The sequence below is a fragment of the Myripristis murdjan genome, chromosome 1 (assembly GCF_902150065.1).
Source record: "Myripristis murdjan chromosome 1, fMyrMur1.1, whole genome shotgun sequence".
Lineage (NCBI taxonomy): Eukaryota > Metazoa > Chordata > Actinopteri > Holocentriformes > Holocentridae > Myripristis > Myripristis murdjan.
This window is the reverse complement of record NC_043980.1, coordinates 19,042,820-19,061,403: the sequence shown is the minus strand read 5'-3', so window position 1 is coordinate 19,061,403 and position 18,584 is coordinate 19,042,820. Positions and strand designations below refer to the sequence as shown.

General features: G+C 40.0%; 3 protein-coding genes across 3 annotated transcripts; 1 reads left to right on the top strand and 2 right to left on the bottom strand.

Moving 5' to 3' along the window:
- Window positions 1-1,140: 1,140 nt before the first annotated feature.
- LOC115358680 (extracellular superoxide dismutase [Cu-Zn]-like) lies at window positions 1,141-2,607 on the bottom strand. The gene is made up of 2 exons (XM_030050648.1): window positions 2,489-2,607; window positions 1,141-2,200 (listed from the first exon to the last, which is right to left on the bottom strand). Exons 1-2 carry the CDS (start codon window positions 2,500-2,502, stop codon window positions 1,564-1,566), a joined length of 651 nt encoding a protein of 216 aa, XP_029906508.1. The 5' UTR covers window positions 2,503-2,607; the 3' UTR covers window positions 1,141-1,563.
- Window positions 2,608-3,359: 752 nt separating this feature from the next.
- On the top strand, window positions 3,360-12,586 carry LOC115360927 (pre-mRNA-splicing factor ATP-dependent RNA helicase DHX15). The gene is made up of 14 exons (XM_030054116.1): window positions 3,360-3,532; window positions 4,747-5,086; window positions 5,773-5,966; window positions 6,090-6,249; window positions 7,319-7,537; window positions 7,641-7,808; window positions 7,946-8,032; window positions 8,190-8,339; window positions 8,571-8,679; window positions 8,792-8,983; window positions 10,221-10,343; window positions 10,608-10,798; window positions 11,702-11,871; window positions 12,010-12,586. The coding sequence occupies exons 1-14, from the start codon at window positions 3,468-3,470 to the stop codon at window positions 12,125-12,127; spliced, it is 2,286 nt and encodes a 761-aa protein (XP_029909976.1). The 5' UTR covers window positions 3,360-3,467; the 3' UTR covers window positions 12,128-12,586.
- Window positions 12,587-13,041: 455 nt separating this feature from the next.
- On the bottom strand, window positions 13,042-17,425 carry LOC115364794 (solute carrier family 22 member 7-like). Its single transcript, XM_030059391.1, has 9 exons — window positions 17,042-17,425; window positions 16,501-16,604; window positions 15,701-15,855; window positions 15,282-15,450; window positions 15,056-15,179; window positions 14,183-14,292; window positions 13,733-13,947; window positions 13,368-13,476; window positions 13,042-13,252 (listed from the first exon to the last, which is right to left on the bottom strand). Exons 1-9 carry the CDS (start codon window positions 17,420-17,422, stop codon window positions 13,042-13,044), a joined length of 1,578 nt encoding a protein of 525 aa, XP_029915251.1. The 5' UTR covers window positions 17,423-17,425.
- Between the last annotated feature and the right edge of the window lie 1,159 nt (window positions 17,426-18,584).

Here is an 18,584-nt window from a genome sequence, read left to right as displayed (position 1 = left end):
TGCTCACAACCAAAAGGAATGTGAAAATAAAGTTTATTTCTACAGCGCATTTAAACACAGCTTAAGCTGACCAAAATACTTTACAAGAAGGCAGCACCAAAATGCTGCACAAAGGACATTAACCCTATAAAGCCTGAACTATGAAAGAACTGGCAGAAAATTCCAATTTTTGAAACTGAACCCTTTATTTAGTCCTATAACAAAATATATATATTAAAAAAAAATTCAAAAAATATGTTACTACACGACCTTTCTGGTGTATGATATATGATATGTACTTGAAGTGCCAATGGTATGGTCCAGGGTGAACAGGGGAAGTGTTCAAAGGTATACAACAGTATTTTGGTCAAGTATTGATTAAACTGAAAACGAAAAACGGAATTGAAAATGTGTATCATATATGATACGAATGGCTTTATAGGGTTAAATACAAAGTTGACAGTGAAAAATAAATCAACAACAAACAATAAAAGACACATACAGAGTTATGGACATGACAGCAAATTAAAAGGTTTGTGGGCTAAGAAGACCATTGAATAAAAATGCGTTTTTGGCCTAGATTTGAAACCAGAGATGGAAGGAGCACATCTAATATCTAACAGCAACTGGTTGCACAGTCGTGGTTCTGAGCCACTGTGGCTCTGTTTGAATGAAGGAACCTCAGCTGGCTTTTTAAGTTCCACAACCCACAATTTTAAGAAAGCTGTTTCAAATGCTGCATGACAATAAACTATTTAAAAAAAAAAAAAAAAAAAAAAAAAAAAAAAAAAAAAAAACACTGAAAATGTTTAAAATTCAAAACATGTGCAAAGACAGTTGTGTTTGTCTTTCCTTGCACTCTGTTTTCATTTCGTCACAATGGTTAAACAAAATGTTTGACTTGACAAATACTGCATGTCAGCTCAGGGTGTTTTGATAGATGACGGTGCACTAACACAGAGACCCATTCCAGACATTTTTGTGGGAAACATTTATCATATAGCATATCATAAGATGCGGCCACGGCGTCTAGATGACCAGCATAGCTGTCTCCATGCTGTTCTTAACATAGGAAACGTTAACTCACACAACAGAAAACTACACAGAACATTAACCATCTGTTCAGAAGTGTTAAATGTGCACAAAATGTTATTTTTCTGGAAAAAAAAAATACTTTTCAATGAATGGTTTGCTGTGATTGTTAAAATTCTGCTTCAAAACCAAAAACCCAAAATGAGATAGCACCTGTCCAATGTAGGAGGTGTTTTATATGTTGTGATTGCTGACAGAAAGGTAAAGCTCATCTGCTGTAGCTTTTAATTCAGAGTAATAGTTATGGACAAATTGTATTCTTAGTGCTTTGGAGGAGCTCTTTCATTTAGAAGCTGACAGGCAGCTATCAAACCACACATTCACTTAAGGAGTATTAGACAATGGTGACTGACTGAGGCAATGTTATTTATTCATATCAGATGAGGAATACAATGCACAGGTTGTTAGGCTTCCAATCTACAACCTCAGCAAAGGCATTTCTCTGGGAAACTCAAACTGTTGTGTGGAAGCTTTATGCTCCATGCAGCTGTGCTAGCCTCTTCTCCGCTGTCCATTTCTGTACATATCCCAGAGTTTGGGGGAAGAAATCCCAATGACACAACAGCCGAGTCTCCGGCCTGCATTCCCATGGAGCAGACTCCCGGCATCACCACCACGTCCCAAGTCATCCATCTTTTCGTGGACAACCACTGCTCTTCCGATGACAGACAGCCCCCCGAACAGAGTTGCCTCGGAGTCGATCACTTCATTGATTCTTCCCTGCTGGGGCATGAAGTTGCCAAAGTCCCCGGGGTGGTTGGGGTGATTCACGTTGTGTGGGTTGTAGTGGCCGCCGGTGGAGTCGCAGCCCTGGCTGAGGTCTCCATACTGATGGATGTGAACCGCCCTGAGCTCCGGGCTGTCTCTGGGGAAGCCGCTGACACGCAGTAGGACCTTCAGGCCTCCATGGGGATATTCTTGTTTAAACAGCACTTGGCCATAGACTTTTGGCAGATCGTCAGGCAGCGTTGTGCTCGGTCTCATTTTGCACGCTGCGTACATAGTGCCAGTGTGCTGGGATACCTCTGGTGGAGCCGCCGGCTCGCTGACAGCTGACGCACTTTCACATCTTACCAGGAGCGCCAGCAGTGCCAGACAGAGCAAAACTGCCCGCAGTATTTTCCCTGACCTAAAAGAAATGAAAATCATCAGGACATCATTGCACAGTTGCGTAACGGCGGCCAACGCCACATCCAGCCTGTCTACGCACTATTTCAGAGACACATTAAAGCTGACCTACTGAACATCTACCAACCACTGACCTGATTTTGCCACAAAAATATAGACCTAACCTATTACCCAGGCTATCCCGTTATTCTTGTCTACAATACTTTGGGAAATTTAATGACGCATCATTTTGTTCTGCAAAAAAAAAATCATCATTATAGGTTCATGCACACTGCACAAGTCCACTCACCTGTATGAGCTCATGGTTGGTTTAAACGGAAACAAAAACCGACAAAACACTGCAGGTTTTGGCTGCACTCTTCCCTGTTAATCTAGTGTTTATAGTCTGGCTATGTAATCTGGTTTAAAGTCTTATATAAGCGTGGCAGTAGGCGTAGCGGAGGGTGGAGCGGAGCACCTCACCCCACACCCCTGAGTTTCTGAAGATGGCCCAGGGCAATGTTGAAATTCCTGACAACTTTTAATTCAGTCCTGAATGTGAATGTTCAGAGTCGATACCAGGGTTTGAGCTACTGTATTGTTCATCTTAACTAGACGAAATATAATACTATAGGGCCTATGGGCTACCACAAACATCCTGTCTTCAGATATCTGATGGCAGTAGGCTATAACTGTAGGACTATAAAATAGACCGGAGAACATATTATTGTTATGAATGAATGGATTGTTAAATCAATGGATGACATAATTATTATAATAATGGAGTATTTGGGGATCTGAATAACAATAGAGTAATTATGATTGGTGTAATTATAATAGTAACAATACTTAAGATGTGTCTGCTAATGTTAAATAAATGAAAAACCTGAATATTTTGAGTGTTTTTGTCAGATTATTATTGTTAATTATTAAATTTGCAGCAGTATAAAAATACATATTTAAATCTGTTGCTTTTAGGATAAAATTGTAAGGATATTAGTCTATGCCAATTCGTTTTTTTCAGCCTATCTTCCTTTTTGCAAGAATAATAATCACATCATTATATCTCATTATTATTATATTATTATGTCCGAGAGTTTCAAGCCAACGTTTCATCTATGTATACTCCAGGTCGGTAGGGGGCAGTATCACACCGTTTAAGTTGTATGCTAACACGTTTAAAACAAAACGCACGCGAAGAAGATAAATAGCAAAAGGCAGCCGAGTGGCTGGATGTAGTTTGGCAGAATTGTATTATTTGGTTAAAGAACAATATTTTCCTCCGAGACATGTCCAAAAGACATCGTCTGGATTTAGGTGACGATTATTCCTCCAGCAAGAAGAGGTCTGATGGGTGAGTTTCCCTCCGCAGCTGCTGTGGCTGCGTTAGTCAGTTAGGTAATAGCCGCACAGCTAATGCTAGCTAACTTGGCTCGTATCAGCTAACGTTACTAATTATTGTGTCTCATTCAGGCAGATAGTGAACCTGGGACCTTGTGAAAACATATCAGAGTGTTACCACTGTTTAACAAAGTTTGAGTAGTGTTCTGATCCACGTTGCTGAAGATATTGCATCCACCTTGTGTTAATAAATTCCTGTTAAAAAGCCAGCTATGCTAACTGTGCCGACGTTAACTTGACGAACGAAGCATCTTTAGCCGCGGTGTGAATCACACTGCTTTAGCACGTGTGTATAGGCAGGAAATGGCCAACAACTTTAGCTGGCTAACATATACTTGACTTAGCTGGTGAGCCATTAACGTTAGCAGCAAAGTAAAAGACAGCCACTTGGGTCCTTTAGCTTCCTAAGATATATTGAGCTCTTAAGCTAAAACTGTAGGCATTGTTGGCTAGCATGCTAGCTAACCTTAACGGCTAATGTCACACCAGTTAGCGTGACGTGAGGCTCGCTGATGTCAGCTGAGGATAATGACTGGATTGATAAAAACGTATTCATACAGTATTACCACTGTCGTTAGTTTTAGCAGTGCAGAAGGTCACTGTTTGCACCCTTTTGTTGTTGTAGAAGGTAATCAAATGCTAATATAATGTTTTGTACAGTAAAGCTGCAGAATATGGACACAATTTCATATGTCGATATTTATGCCAGATAGTTCAGTAGCGATTTGATATGATTATGGGTTCACATTATGGTGGAAAATGTATGTGTAGCGACAGTGAAACTTAAGGAATCTCCTAAACACAGCATAACAATACCAAATTGATGTTGAAAAGGCAGTTACCTGACAAGATATTTTATTGATCAGAGCAGGACAATCACTGTATTAGGCTGCATTAAAATATAAATAAGTAATTAAAAGCAAACATTGTACTGCAACCTCTGCTGCAACACAATGCTTTGATGATATTTTAAGTATAACAACAGTGAAAATTGAGCGTTCTTAAAAGAAGCAGCATAATAATACCGACTGAATATAGAAAATGCAGTTACTTCACAAAATATGATCAGAACAGACCCATCACTGCCTAAACCTTAATCCTAAATGTGGTATCGTCCATGCCGTTGCTGTTTGTGCCTAATGTGATGTACTCTCTTGGTTTTGACAGAAGAGAAAGGGATCGTGACAGAGACCGTGAGGATCGCTCCAGGGACAGGGATAGAGACAGAGACAGGGACAGGGACCGAGACAGAGACCACCTGAAGGCCCCTAGTGTCCCATCCAACAGCTTGGCAGGCGGTGGAGGCTTGCCGCCCCTGAAACAGATGGCTGTGCATCAGCAGATCAACCCATTCACCAACTTGCCGCACACTCCACGCTACTATGAGATCCTTAAGAAGAGGTTACAGCTTCCAGTGTGGGAGTACAAGGAGAGCTTCAATGACATCATCACACGTCAGCAGAGCTTTGTACTTGTTGGAGAGACAGGCTCTGGAAAGACAACACAGGTCAGAACCACAACAAACTCACATAGTTATTTCATTGCCAGATATAGACAGTACAGAGAGCTTGTATAGTATTGCAAGTAGGGGTGTAACGGCTCAGTAAACCCACGGTTTGGTTTGTATTGCTGTTTTTGCTTCATGCTTTTGGGTTCAGCCTGGTTCTTTTAAACGCCTGGGGTCTGCACCCATTTTGCGTATTAAATGCCCACCCGAATAACTGCCAGGGCGATTATTTGCATCATAATGAGGTAACCCAAAATAAGGCTATTCACCTTATTTTTGCAGAAGTAAACAGTTAGCTGCACAATAACTGTGCGGCACTTCCGTTTTCTGTCAAAATAAGAGAGCTAACTAACGTTAGAAAAAAAGGGTGTACCGTAATCTTAAATGACCGACTATAAATATGTTGGACAGTAACTGTCATCACAATAATGGCCTGGTGCAGGTCTGTACAAAAATAAATAGAGGCCTGCAGCGAATAGCCACCTGGTTCTTTTAAACGCCTGGGGTTCAAGTTGATTTTGCATATTAAATGCCCGGGCGATTAATTGGTGAAATACGGTAAGTTTAAAAACAAAAATCACCAAAATTAGAATTTTAAGCTTCTTTTCTTGGCAATACCAGTATGCTCCTGTCCTCTTTAGTTGTGTTGTTTTTTTTTCTGAAACTAATCCTCCTTCATTCTACAGATCCCACAGTGGTGTGTGGACATGGTGAGAGGCTTGCCTGGACCTAAGCGGGCTGTGGCCTGTACCCAGCCCAGAAGAGTGGCAGCTATGAGTGTGGCTCAGAGGGTGGCTGATGAAATGGACGTCATGCTCGGACAGGAAGTTGGCTACTCCATCCGATTTGAGGACTGTAGCTCTGCCAAGACCATATTGAAGTAAGTGGCGGTGTGTGTGGTGCGATCAGCTAATGGACAGTTAAAGGGACGCAGGGGTCATTCGTCTTTTCATTTTAATCCAGAACTTGCCAGTGTAATGATTCATGCCTTTTCTGCCTGCAGGTACATGACAGACGGTATGTTGCTTCGAGAGGCCATGAATGACCCGTTGCTGGAGCGATACGGCGTGATCATTCTAGACGAGGCTCACGAGCGAACTCTGGCCACCGACATCCTAATGGGAGTCCTCAAGGAGGTTGTGCGTCAGAGAACAGATCTGAAGGTATTTAATTTTGAATTACCTGTTTATTGTTTACCTTCTTCTCAGAATTTGCTTTGTTATTTTTGGTTTGAACTCCTGAGAAGTGGAGGTGCACTGGTACCCAGTACTTAAATAAACAGGTTGGTCAATACAGAAACCGATCCAAGTATTACTCAGTTTTATTAGCCCATTATACAGGGTGTCCACAAAGTCTCTTTACAATTTAAAAAATCTATTACAAAAGCAATTGACGAGATATGTTAATCAGATTTGTTCTGTGTACTCAGTGGTTATCAAAGTTTTTAATCACATTGGACATCAACGACCTGAAGCAAAAGATCACTGATGCCATTGATGAGGCTATGCTACAGCGAACATGGCAAGAAATCAAATACCGTCTTGATGTGCTTCGTGCAACTAATGGTGCCCATATAGAGGTGTATTAAATGAAGCAAAAAAAACTTCAATATCCACTCCTCATTTTGTAATAATTTCCACAGATTTGTCTATTAATTTGCTTTTGTAATAAATTTGTTAAATTGTAAAGAGACTTTATAGACACCCTGTAATATTGCCCTAATGTGCAGGTGAATTATAAAATAATAATTATAAAGCAATTTTAAGAACATGAGTTGTATTTATTCATTTATTGATCTGTTTATACACTGACCAGTGTATAACAATTCTCATGGTGAAAAACATTAATAGTTGCTAATAAAGAGCTAGGAAATGGGCGACTTGCCAAAGACAAGGATGTAGCTTTTCTATTTTTATTTTTTAATTTTTTTTATGTTTTTAATATATTAGTCAGACATAGAATGGCCATGGGGTGTCACTGATGGATTTTTTTATTACTCATCACAAGAGTTCAGGTTAGAGGATGGTGTTTTGTCTTCTATTAGCTGTGGGCCTGCAAAACCTTTTGAGAGGGTAAACAGTGATTAAGGGCTATAAATAAGCTTGAACTTAAACTTGAACACAGCTCATTGACAGACACTCAAAGATGGCTTATTAAGAGTAGATATCACTTACATGTTTTGCCTGATAAAACAGAGTATATATATCTAATGACCTTCTCTTTGACGTGCAGGTCATTGTCATGAGTGCGACGCTAGATGCGGGGAAGTTTCAGGTGTACTTCGATAACTGTCCTCTGCTGACCATCCCTGGGCGTACGCACCCGGTAGAGATCTTCTATACCCCAGAGCCAGAGCGAGACTACCTTGAAGCAGCTATTCGCACCGTTATCCAGATCCACATGTGTGAAGAGGAGGAGGGAGACTGCCTTCTCTTCCTGACTGGTCAAGAGGTACGAATGATGGCACTCACACAAGTGGTCCAGTCTGGAGTCTCATGAAATCAGATCTCATCCTGTTTTCTCAATGGTGAAATTAAATACAACTTTATTTCAGGAAATAGACGAAGCCTGCAAACGGATCAAGCGTGAGGTAGATGACCTGGGACCTGAAGTTGGAGACATCAAAATCATTCCACTGTATTCCACACTACCCCCACAGCAGCAGCAAAGGATCTTTGAGCCCCCTCCTCCAAGGAAGCCCAATGGTGCAATAGGAAGAAAGGTTTGTTTTCATTAACAGAACACATTACATAATGCAGATTTCAGCTTGTCTCCAAATAGCACTGATGGTTTTAAATGATACTCTTCAATGTATGAAACGGAGATTTGACAGATAACAACCTATTGCTTCATCCCTAGGTTGTGGTGTCAACAAATATTGCTGAGACTTCTCTGACAATTGATGGTGTGGTGTTTGTCATCGATCCTGGATTTGCCAAACAAAAGGTAGGCAAGATTGACTCACGTCCCTTGTGTCTTTTTTGCATTTAAATCAGGGTGTGTGTTGTTAGGCATATTTTTATGACTGAATATCATTTGAAACATGACACGCACATCTCAGGTCAGCAGTCTCACTTCAGTGTCTTTTCAAATTTGTGTCCAGGTGTACAATCCCCGCATCAGGGTGGAGTCGTTGCTTGTCACGGCCATCAGTAAAGCCTCTGCCCAGCAGAGGGCAGGCCGAGCTGGCAGAACACGTCCAGGGAAATGTTTCCGCCTCTACACAGAGAAGGCCTATAAAACAGAGATGCAGGCAAGTTGCTGCAGTTTTAAACACTGATCTGCTTAATCTTTTTACCCTTTTGAGATTTCTGAGGCAGGTGAAAAGTTCAGAGAGGCTCTGTCACTTGCTATACTGTTGGAATTAATGTTGATATTGTTGACTCATTAAAGATTATCTTTGGGCGTTTTTATTCCTTTCTCGCCGGGTCTTGTTGTTTCTGTTCTCAGAAGAGACATTTAACATTGTAAACTGTCCCTCCAGGATAACACATACCCCGAGATTCTGCGGTCCAACTTGGGATCTGTTGTGCTACAGTTGAAAAAGCTAGGCATTGATGACCTTGTGCACTTTGACTTCATGGATCCACCAGGTTAGTAATTCCTCTATAGTTTGGTTTTGATTGGTTAAAATAGAACATTTTGAGGTCTCAAGTGAGGCTGACCCTCTTAACTCTCTCTGTTGTTCTCTATGTCTCCTTCTAGCTCCTGAGACACTGATGAGGGCCCTTGAACTGCTGAATTACCTGGCAGCTCTCAACGATGATGGTGACCTAACAGAGCTGGGATCCATGATGGCAGAATTTCCCCTGGACCCCCAGCTAGCTAAGATGGTCATTGCTAGCTGCGAGTTTAACTGCTCTAACGAGATCCTTTCCATTACTGCCATGCTGTCAGGTAATGCCCAGGACTGGGCTGATCTTCCTTGCCTACTGTAGGCCAGCTCTCTGATGAGCAAAAAAACACCAAAAAACTATAGTACTGATTAGTTTATACATTTTGGAGTAAAGGCAAATCATGGCTGCACAGTTAATCATAGGTAATTTCATATTGTTATCTATCTTTCCACTGCTAAGTTTTTTGTTCATACATCTTAATGTGGTATATCAAGTGCATCCATTATATGTGATCATTCACAACCTTTGAATGTGCAGTGTGCACCCATGTGACCAGAAAGAACGTTATAATAGAGAAACAGGCTGCTCTTGTGCGAAATGAAGGAAGAAGTGCTACATAGTCTACTTGTCAATTGGATTGGTTGAGTGTGCAGAGGGAATTCTTTGTCCCAAGTCTGAACACAGAAATGTTTTAGTTTCTTCAAAGTAGATAACTGTCATTTGGAAATACTTAAGTTGCAACCAGACAACGACCAGATGACATACAAGTACAGTGACATAATCATGCAGCTGCAATGGGAATCCTATCCATACTTCCAACATTTGGAAATGTTTATGCCAGTGTTTGGGATTTGCACAAATCCACAGTTTTGGCTGAAATGACTTTCATTCTCAAGGGCCTCTCTTCAAATTCTAATGTAGAATCTCTGTTTTGAGGTTGATGGCCAACTTTGGTGACTAATGTTTGCTTAATAATTTGATATGCCAAGGCCATGATGGAGATGCTTTTACAGTGGTGAATGATCTTTGTCACTTCAGTATTTCATCACCAGAGCAAGTGGATAGGGCAGGCACCACTTTAATTTTTTCATATTCATCACATTTACCTGAATTTTCTTTTGCTGAATTGATGTATTGAATGATTTCGCAAAATATAACTGCTTTCAATGCTAGGGAGTAATCCATTACTGGTTTATTATAATGGGTTTGTTCACTTGTTGGAGTTATTTCTTAATCTTGAATAGTTAGTTATTGTTGATGTCCCTAACACTTTATAGATGTGTGAAAACTCTTGTTTTACAGATGTGGTTAAATGACTCCCTCTACCAGCTAATAGCCAGTACAGTTGGGAATGACCATGAGAAAAGACTGCACCCCCTTTGATAGAGCTTGTGGTCCTGCCCTGTCCCAACGCTGTGTCGAGTGCCCTAGCATCATAGGCTTTTCTCCATTTTTCTATGAATGTTTGACTCATCCCTATGGGCGGCTTTGTTGGGGCCCATACCAACCTTGTTTAGTCCCACAGTGTTTTGTCCGCCCCACGGAGGCTAAGAAGGCAGCAGACGAGTCCAAGATGAGGTTTGCTCACATCGACGGAGATCACTTGACGCTGCTCAATGTCTACCATGCCTTCAAACAAAGTGAGCATATTTCTCAAACTGAGCGCAATGTCCAAATTGTATGTAAGATATTGATGAATGTCGATCTACACTTAATGGCCACACCTCTTTTGGCCTGATCATATTAAGCGCCATAATGCTTGTTCTGATTGTTGCTAAAATAAAATTGATTAGGGATTCTCACATGTCCCAATAGCATAGATACTGTAAAGTGTTTATTATTATTATTATTAATAATAATGTTGTTGTAATAATAATGTTCTTGTTGTCTTTTTTTTTCCCCAGACCACGAGTCTAACCAGTGGTGCTATGATAACTTTGTGAACTACCGTTCGCTGATGTCGGCTGACAATGTGCGTCAGCAGCTGTCCAGGATCATGGACCGCTTCAACCTGCCCCGCCGGAGCACAGAGTTTACCAGTAGAGATTACTACATCAACATCCGTCGAGCGCTCTGCACTGGCTTCTTCATGCAGGTGAGCACACACTGACTGACAAAGGTAGTATTACAGCAGATGAGATGTAATGGACTAATGACATCCACCATGATGTGTCACTGGACATATTTAAAGGAATATGCATTTTGTGTTAGCATAAAGACTTGAAGTGTCTAGGAGTTGTTAGCCTAGCTCTGTCAAAGTGAAAAAATAAACCTTACAGCAGCCCAGAGCTGTCCTGTTTACACGATGTATCATATGTATTTGAAATACCGTATTTCACCAATTAATCGCCCGGCCGCAAATAGCCGCCGGGTTCTTATAAACGCCCGGGGTCTGCACCCATTTTGCGTATTAAACGCCCACCCGAAAAACCGCCGGGTCGATTATTTGCATCATAATGAGGTAACCCAAAATAAGGCTATTCACCTTATTTTTGCAGCAGTAAACAGTTAACCGCACAATAACTGTGCGGCACTTCCGTTTTCTGTCAAAATAAGAGCGCTAGCTAACGTTAGAAAAAAAGGGTGTACCGTAATCTTAAATTGCCCGACTGTAAATATGTTGGACAGTAACTGTGATCACGATAATGGCCTGGTGCAGATCTGTGCAAAAATAAATAAAGGCCTGCAGCAAATAGCCGCCTGGTTCTTTTAAACGCCCGGGGTCCAAGTTGATTTTGCATATTAAACGCCCGGGCGATTAATTGGTGAAATACGGTACACTTTATAAAATCAAAAAAAAAAAAAAAAAAAAAAATCAGTCAGTGAAAATGGTATTGAAGAGCTAGTCTCAGTCTGAGTAAGTCCACAAAAGTGTATTTTGCCCAAAACGTTGGTGTATTCCTTTAAGAGCACATAAGGTTTGCAACAGAAATGACCCTATCCACTGTCAAGGTCCGTCAGTCTTTTGGTGTTTTTCTTCTTTTTTTCCACTCTGCAGGTGGCTCATTTGGAGCGAACAGGCCATTACCTCACAGTCAAAGACAACCAAGTGGTCCAGCTGCACCCCTCCACAGTGCTGGACCACAAGCCCGAGTGGGTGCTCTACAACGAGTTTGTCCTCACAACCAAGAATTACATCCGCACTTGTACAGACATCAAACCAGAATGGTATGTGCACAGTCACTGAAGTATTAAATCATGCAAATTCCGATTAAATTAATGTAATTTAACGTTGATACCTTTGAAAGTATAGTAGAAGTCATCTTGTGAATGCATAATGATTTTGTTTTTCCTTTTTTGTCACAGGCTAGTGAAGATTGCTCCTCAGTACTATGAAATGAGTAACTTCCCTCAATGTGAAGCTAAAAGACAGCTGGAGCGAATTGTTGCCAAACTAGAGACCAAGGAGTATTCCCAGTACTGAAAAACAACAGAGAGAAAAGTGACCTGGAAAATAACTGCATATTAGTTTTAGATCTTTCAGTCTGTATCATTGTACCTTTAATGTTTAATTTTTTTATATTTTGTTTGCTGTTTTCTTTTTCTCCCACCATTGTTCGTTCTGTAGCTAAGTGTAATGTCACGTGAAATATCAGTGGCAAATAATCGACCTGGCTGAATATTTTCAGAAGGAATATCAGAAACATGTCATTTAGATGTGGTTGACTTTCCTTTAGGAAATTGCTGAATCATGAAAGGCTATGTGCTTGCCTTGTTTCTTTAATAAAGGAGCTTTGACTTAATATTTGTGTACATATTATTCAGTTATCAAAGAGACAGATCTGTTATAAAAGTTCTTGGCTGTCTAATGGAGTTTTTGTTTATGTCTTCAAAGATTCAGAAATTAGTCTTTTTAATGTTTCAATAAACAGTTTTAATAACACGTCTTAATTTATGTGTCAGTTAACCTGTGTATTAATGCAGTCTATAATACCGGATTTGCTTTGTACATAATGTATTAGGTCTTGGCGGTTTACTGGGTCTTTCAACTGTTGTTAAATGTTATTACATACAGTAGGCTGCTCTTGTGTAACATTCCCTAATACAAAATACTGAAAATATCTAGGGGACATTTTTGTCAAAAATGAGGTCTGACTACTTTTCATTGCCAAGAAATTCTGTGTTTATTGCAACCAAAATATCGATGTACATATATTGTTTTAGAACATAAATCTGGGGTGTCACTGAAAATCAAAAAAAAAAAAAACAATTTTGTCTGCTCATCAGACTTAGACATGGAACACAGTGTTTGGGCACAAAGAGTCTCTGCTTTCTACTTTGACAAAAGTTACTAACAGTCTAAATATGGGAGCTCAGACCAAAGACACTAGACCTGTATTATCGCTGCTGTTCAACATCCTCTATAGTCTCTCGGAGGCACTTGTTGCGTGTCTCTGGCAGAGTCCTGGCCACTATTCCCCCCAGCACAGCCACAGAGCACAGGACGACCTGGGGCAGGTCCTGCCAGAACTCATCCAGCAGGAGGATCAAAGGAGCCACAGCCACTCCGATCCGAGCCATGAAGGAGTTGTAGCCCATACCATTTTGCCTGAGGAAAACATATTCTTTATAAATGCCAAAATGTGAATGAGTCTGTTTGAGAGAAACATGACTATATATGTATCTCCTACAATGATGCAGCAGAGGCATTCAGCCATAATCACCTCACTACAGTCGGGTATAGCTCAGAGCTGTACAGCACAATAGTTGCAAAGGATGCTGCTGAAAATCCTTTTCCAATGACGGCCACCACCGTCCTGACAACAGACATACCTGAGAGCAGAGCATAGTTAGGTGAGAGGTGATTGTGTTTGACTGTTTCCAGCCTTAAATTTTAAAAGATTTTTCAAAAATCAGTACTGTTGTTTCAAAACCGTGTGCAGTCAGAAAATCAAGGCATTTTTGGTTGAAAATGGAAAGAAACATGGTCTTGCATTTCTGAATAGCACTCAATAGTAAAAACTCCAATTGTTTTAAATAATATAAGTAATCTAAGTCTTTGGAGATGAATGGATGATAAAGTCCATACCTTTGGGTACAACAATGTTGATTCCAAGACAGAGTCCAACCATCAGCAGAGCTCCCACTTCAGTGAATCGCCTGCCAATTTTATCCAGTAAGTAGTAAACTGCTATTTTGGCTGGTAGCTCAATCATGGCATATGTAAACTGGGTGAGATAGATGCTGAGCCCAAAGCCGGAGATGTTGAAGCTGATGCCGTAGAATGCGGTTGCCACACAAAACCTAAAGGAGTAGGGATGGTTCAGCCCATCAGTGAAAGAAGTTTTCATTTGAAGAGGAGGCTCATTAAAACAATGAAGTCAACTATCAAAGACAATTTTTGACAATTTCTGATGAGCCATAATCATAAAATGTTCAATGTAGGTCCCTCATTAGGTAGCAATGAAGTTTTCAACCCAATCACAAAACTATTTTGAAACTTAAAAGCATAAAGCAAAATGAGAATGAGCACACAGACCACACGGTGCCAGTACACAGAGCCAGACACCTCATCCTGGGTGTCCGTACGAGGTCAAGGTAGGAATAGGTCCTGTCTCTTTTCTCAGTCATCACAATGCTGGATAGTGTCTAAAGAGAACATCAGTCTACATTATTAGGGAACCACACGATCAATAATAAATAATTAAATAATTCTATAAATACAGTTGTTTATTAGATAATTGGTAGCTAAAGGGCTATTAAAAAGGTTTATAGCAATGCATTATGAAATAATGCCATATTTTGTGATAACTTTCCAAAATGTAACATTTTCCTTCAATTCTGTATTAAAAGAAATATTGAAGGCAAATCAAATTTTTTCATGTCTTGTATGAGGGGCTGATCAGATATTACACTTTTCCCTCATCATAACCTCTCTCAGGGGGCATGACTTGGACCAATGTGGGCGTTAATTGGAGAAGTCTGTTTTGGAGTCTGCAAGTAGCAGTTGGTCAAAAAAGTGAATAGTGCAATACTGCACTCTTTCATTTAAGTAAATAATGAGATGTGGCACTTAATGTAAATGAAGACAGCAGTTGTGGCATGTTATTACCTAATGCATTGAATTATTAAATACTCAAAAAAAAAAAAAAAAAAAAAGCTCCCACATTAGCCTACATAGAAACAGCCCTAATAAGTTATCACAAAATGTGGAAAAATTTATTACATTTTGCATTCAATTTTTTTTATTACAAAATGCAGGTGTTATTTCAAAATGTGTTATTACAAGGTTACTAAAAGTAATTGCAATCTGGAAGATTCCAGTTACAATACTTAATGTTTTATGTAATAAGTTATGAATTTCTTGACTTGTGAGAGCTCTTGGCATCATCACTGACTGGAATATGCTGACCTCTGTTTTAAGTGTGTCCGTTACGTCCTTGATTTGGTTCATCTTGGCACATTTCTGCAAATAATATTGAGCTTGGTCCAGCTTTCCGTTGGCAATGAGCCACCTGGCTGATTCAGGCATCCACCTAGTGTTGAAGGCAAAGAATCCTTACTGAGTCAAACCCAGTCTTATACCAGTGATCATCAGGTACTTTTCTTAGTCTAATACATGAGCTTTTGGGGCATACCGCCAAGTGATGATGGCCAAAATCAGTGGTGAGGTGACACTAATGATCAGCCACCGCCAGTCAGTCACAAAGTAAGCAATCGCCGGAAAGACTGTGTTCCCAAATGTCCAAGACAAACTGTCAGTCACTCCCACCAGCTTCCGGTGCTCAATGTCGACCCACTCCACACCTGCAGAGAGCAAACACCTCATCACTTTGAGAAGATCTCTGGATCAGATGTCAGCTGTGGCTATTGTACTTTTTCTACTTCTGACTTCTGGCTTTTTGTTCTCTAGACCTGCATCTGGCTGCTGAAGTGAACGTGACATGATATAGGCCATGCACAGCAGTTTGCAGTCTGTTCCCACTGAGGTATGTGTGTTAAAATAGCTCACATGACTGATAGAACAATAGGACAATATAAAGTAGAGCATAATCACTGAGGACTGATGACACTATGACAATGCCAGTGATGCTAAACCCAGTGAAGAACCGCAGCACTGTAAACATCACGTAGGATGTGGAAAAAGCACTGGCAACAGCAAAGACCATTCCCAATATGTATGACAGCAGCAGCATGATCCTTCGTCCAAACCTGCAGGAAGACAGGAAGTCGCATTATTGTGGAATCGAGAAGTTCCTTTTTCTAGGGAAACTGATAACAATGATAGAATAAAAATATATTGTATGTTTTCAAATGTGCAAAGTGACTACATTTACGTAAGTACTACATTTCAAAGGGATATGATGCACTTTTTAATGCATTACATAGACTTACTAGTTTAATACGCTGTTATTTTGCAGAATAAACTTTTACATGCAAAATATAAAATGATGGCTTGTTGGAGCTGCAGGATCAGCCAAGGGTATATGAAGCAATTAGAGCTCCAGCAGAAAAATACCTCTCACAAATTAATGCAGTAATAATAACATTTGTCACAATGACTATTCTCCTTTTATACTTAAGTAGACCTTAATTTTACTTTTAAAACGTATATACTTTTACCTAAATAACATTTTGAATGCAGCACTTTTACTTCTAGTGGAGTATTTCTCCAATATAGTATTAGGACTTTTGTTCTGCTCAAGGATTTGAGTTTTTTTTTTCTGTATGTTTTTATTCAACTACAGTGTCACACAAATTTTCCATTTACCACCACAATGCAATGATGCTGATTAGTTGAAACACAATAATCAGTGATAATCAGTGACATGCTGCATGGTAGCCAAACTGCAATACCTGTCACTCAGACTTCCAAAGCATACGGCTCCAAACATCACTCCAACAAAGAAGATGGTAGCTGTGGCTTTGTTTTCCCTTCTTTTATCACATACCAGGTCCCACTTTTTGAGAAGGAAGATAAGTTCATTTTATTTTCTGCTGAGAGAACAGAACTGTACCCTAAAAAGCTTTCATGATGGCAAAAAACAAAGTGGTGAGCACTTTTACTTTTCACAAACATTTTCTACCCAGACCTCCCATACTCATAGTGTAGTCCATGTTATATTTATACAACTGAAAATACAGCCCATTCAAACATTGTCACTGAATAAGCTGGACCTATTGAATAATATCCACATTACTGATGATTATTTAGCAGAAATCTCTTGTGTGTAAATATCTAATGAAAGTACCAACAGTCAAACCTACAATATAATCACAATATTGATACTGAGGTATTTGGTCAAAGATATTGTGATAATTGATTTTGTCCATATCTACCAGTCCTGTGCTGCATGATTTATGAGTTTGGATATTTTGCAAATGCAATTTCATTCACCTCTGTGGCCAGAGTAGACTTGAAAGCGGAGGTGTCATACACCCATCCGTTCTTGCACGGCACCGTCGGGGCGTCAGTGATGTTGGAGGAGTTGAGCAGCAGTTGATACTGAGGCTCTGCGAACATCTTACAGGAGCTCAGACTCCCGTCCTCCTGCACTGGAATATGAACAGTAAGTTGCTGCTGCAGGGTTAGATTCCTAAAGACATCACCAGCATCCAGGGCACTGATGTTGCAGTGGTGAGGAGGCACAACTGCTATGAAGTTGTTTAGCATGAAGTGGCACGGCAGAGTGAATCGGCCGAGGAAACTGATCGCAATCACCATCTTCTGGAATCTTCCAAATCCGTTAATATCTGAAAGTATGTTCTCAAATCTCATTGTGATCTCCTGCTGTCTTCTGCTGAAATGATAAAACAAAAATCACTCACGCTCCCAGTCAGACCCATGCAGAAAATTTCAGCCTCATTGTAAGACCAGACAAGACAATCCTTCCTATTTGATTACCTCAAAGCTGTCTGGGCTGAGGGTGGAATGGGTTAATGTTTAGCGGTATTTAACCATTCTGGCATTTTTTGTCTGTGTCAAGTAAGGTCTGCATTCATAGCATTCATTGTGTCTTTAAAGCAGGCACATCAAAATGTCCAATATTAATAATAATTTCAGTTCTTACTTTTCAGGGCTACTTTTTTGATGAAGTAAACACCATAAGTAAATGGCAAATCAATTATTGTGTAGCTGATCAGAGTTCTTTTTATGCAGTATACGAGAATAATTATACAGTCTCAGGTTTGTACGGTTACAGTTTTACTGCTGCATGTTCCAACCAAGGATCCTCGCTACACTTCACTGCAAGCAATCAATAACTAAGAGTCTTATTGGGTTTCTGGTGAATTCAAACAGAAGTTTGAAGCCAGGCAACCCTGTCTCACAGCAGTTTGTGCAATAGTCAAGAAATTTTAATCATGTTCAAAATGACTTGCCCCTTGATTATGTTTACAATGCCTCATTTGTCTAAGTAAAGCATTGTGAAGTTAGATTTCATAAAGGTAAAGGTAATGTTATCGGTGAGATGGAAGGAAGTGCTTGATGTCCTAATGGGACACGTGTTATTGGGGCAGAAGCTAATGCAAGTAATAACTAAAATACCAAAGTGAAATATCATTTGTAGTACACAGTTTATTCTTAAGTTGTAAAATTATTTGGGAACAAAATGATATAATTTAATAGCAGAAGTAGAAATATGTCTGATTTGTGATTTAACTATTCTGCTTAAATCCAATTTAAAAACATGAGTTGAAGCCTCACAAACTTGCCACTGAGGCTGCAAAATACTGCTGCTCCAAGCAAGACGGTGGCTGTGGCTTTGTTCACTTTTCTCCTGTCACAAACCAGATCCCACTATGGAGGGTACACAGGCAAGGACGCAAGAGTCAAGTGGCTAGTTTGGGAATTATTTTAGTTTGTTGTTCTGCCAGTGCAATGAAATAAAACACACCAATAATTCTGGCAGATGTTGTTGGTCAGTCAGTGATGTTGGTGG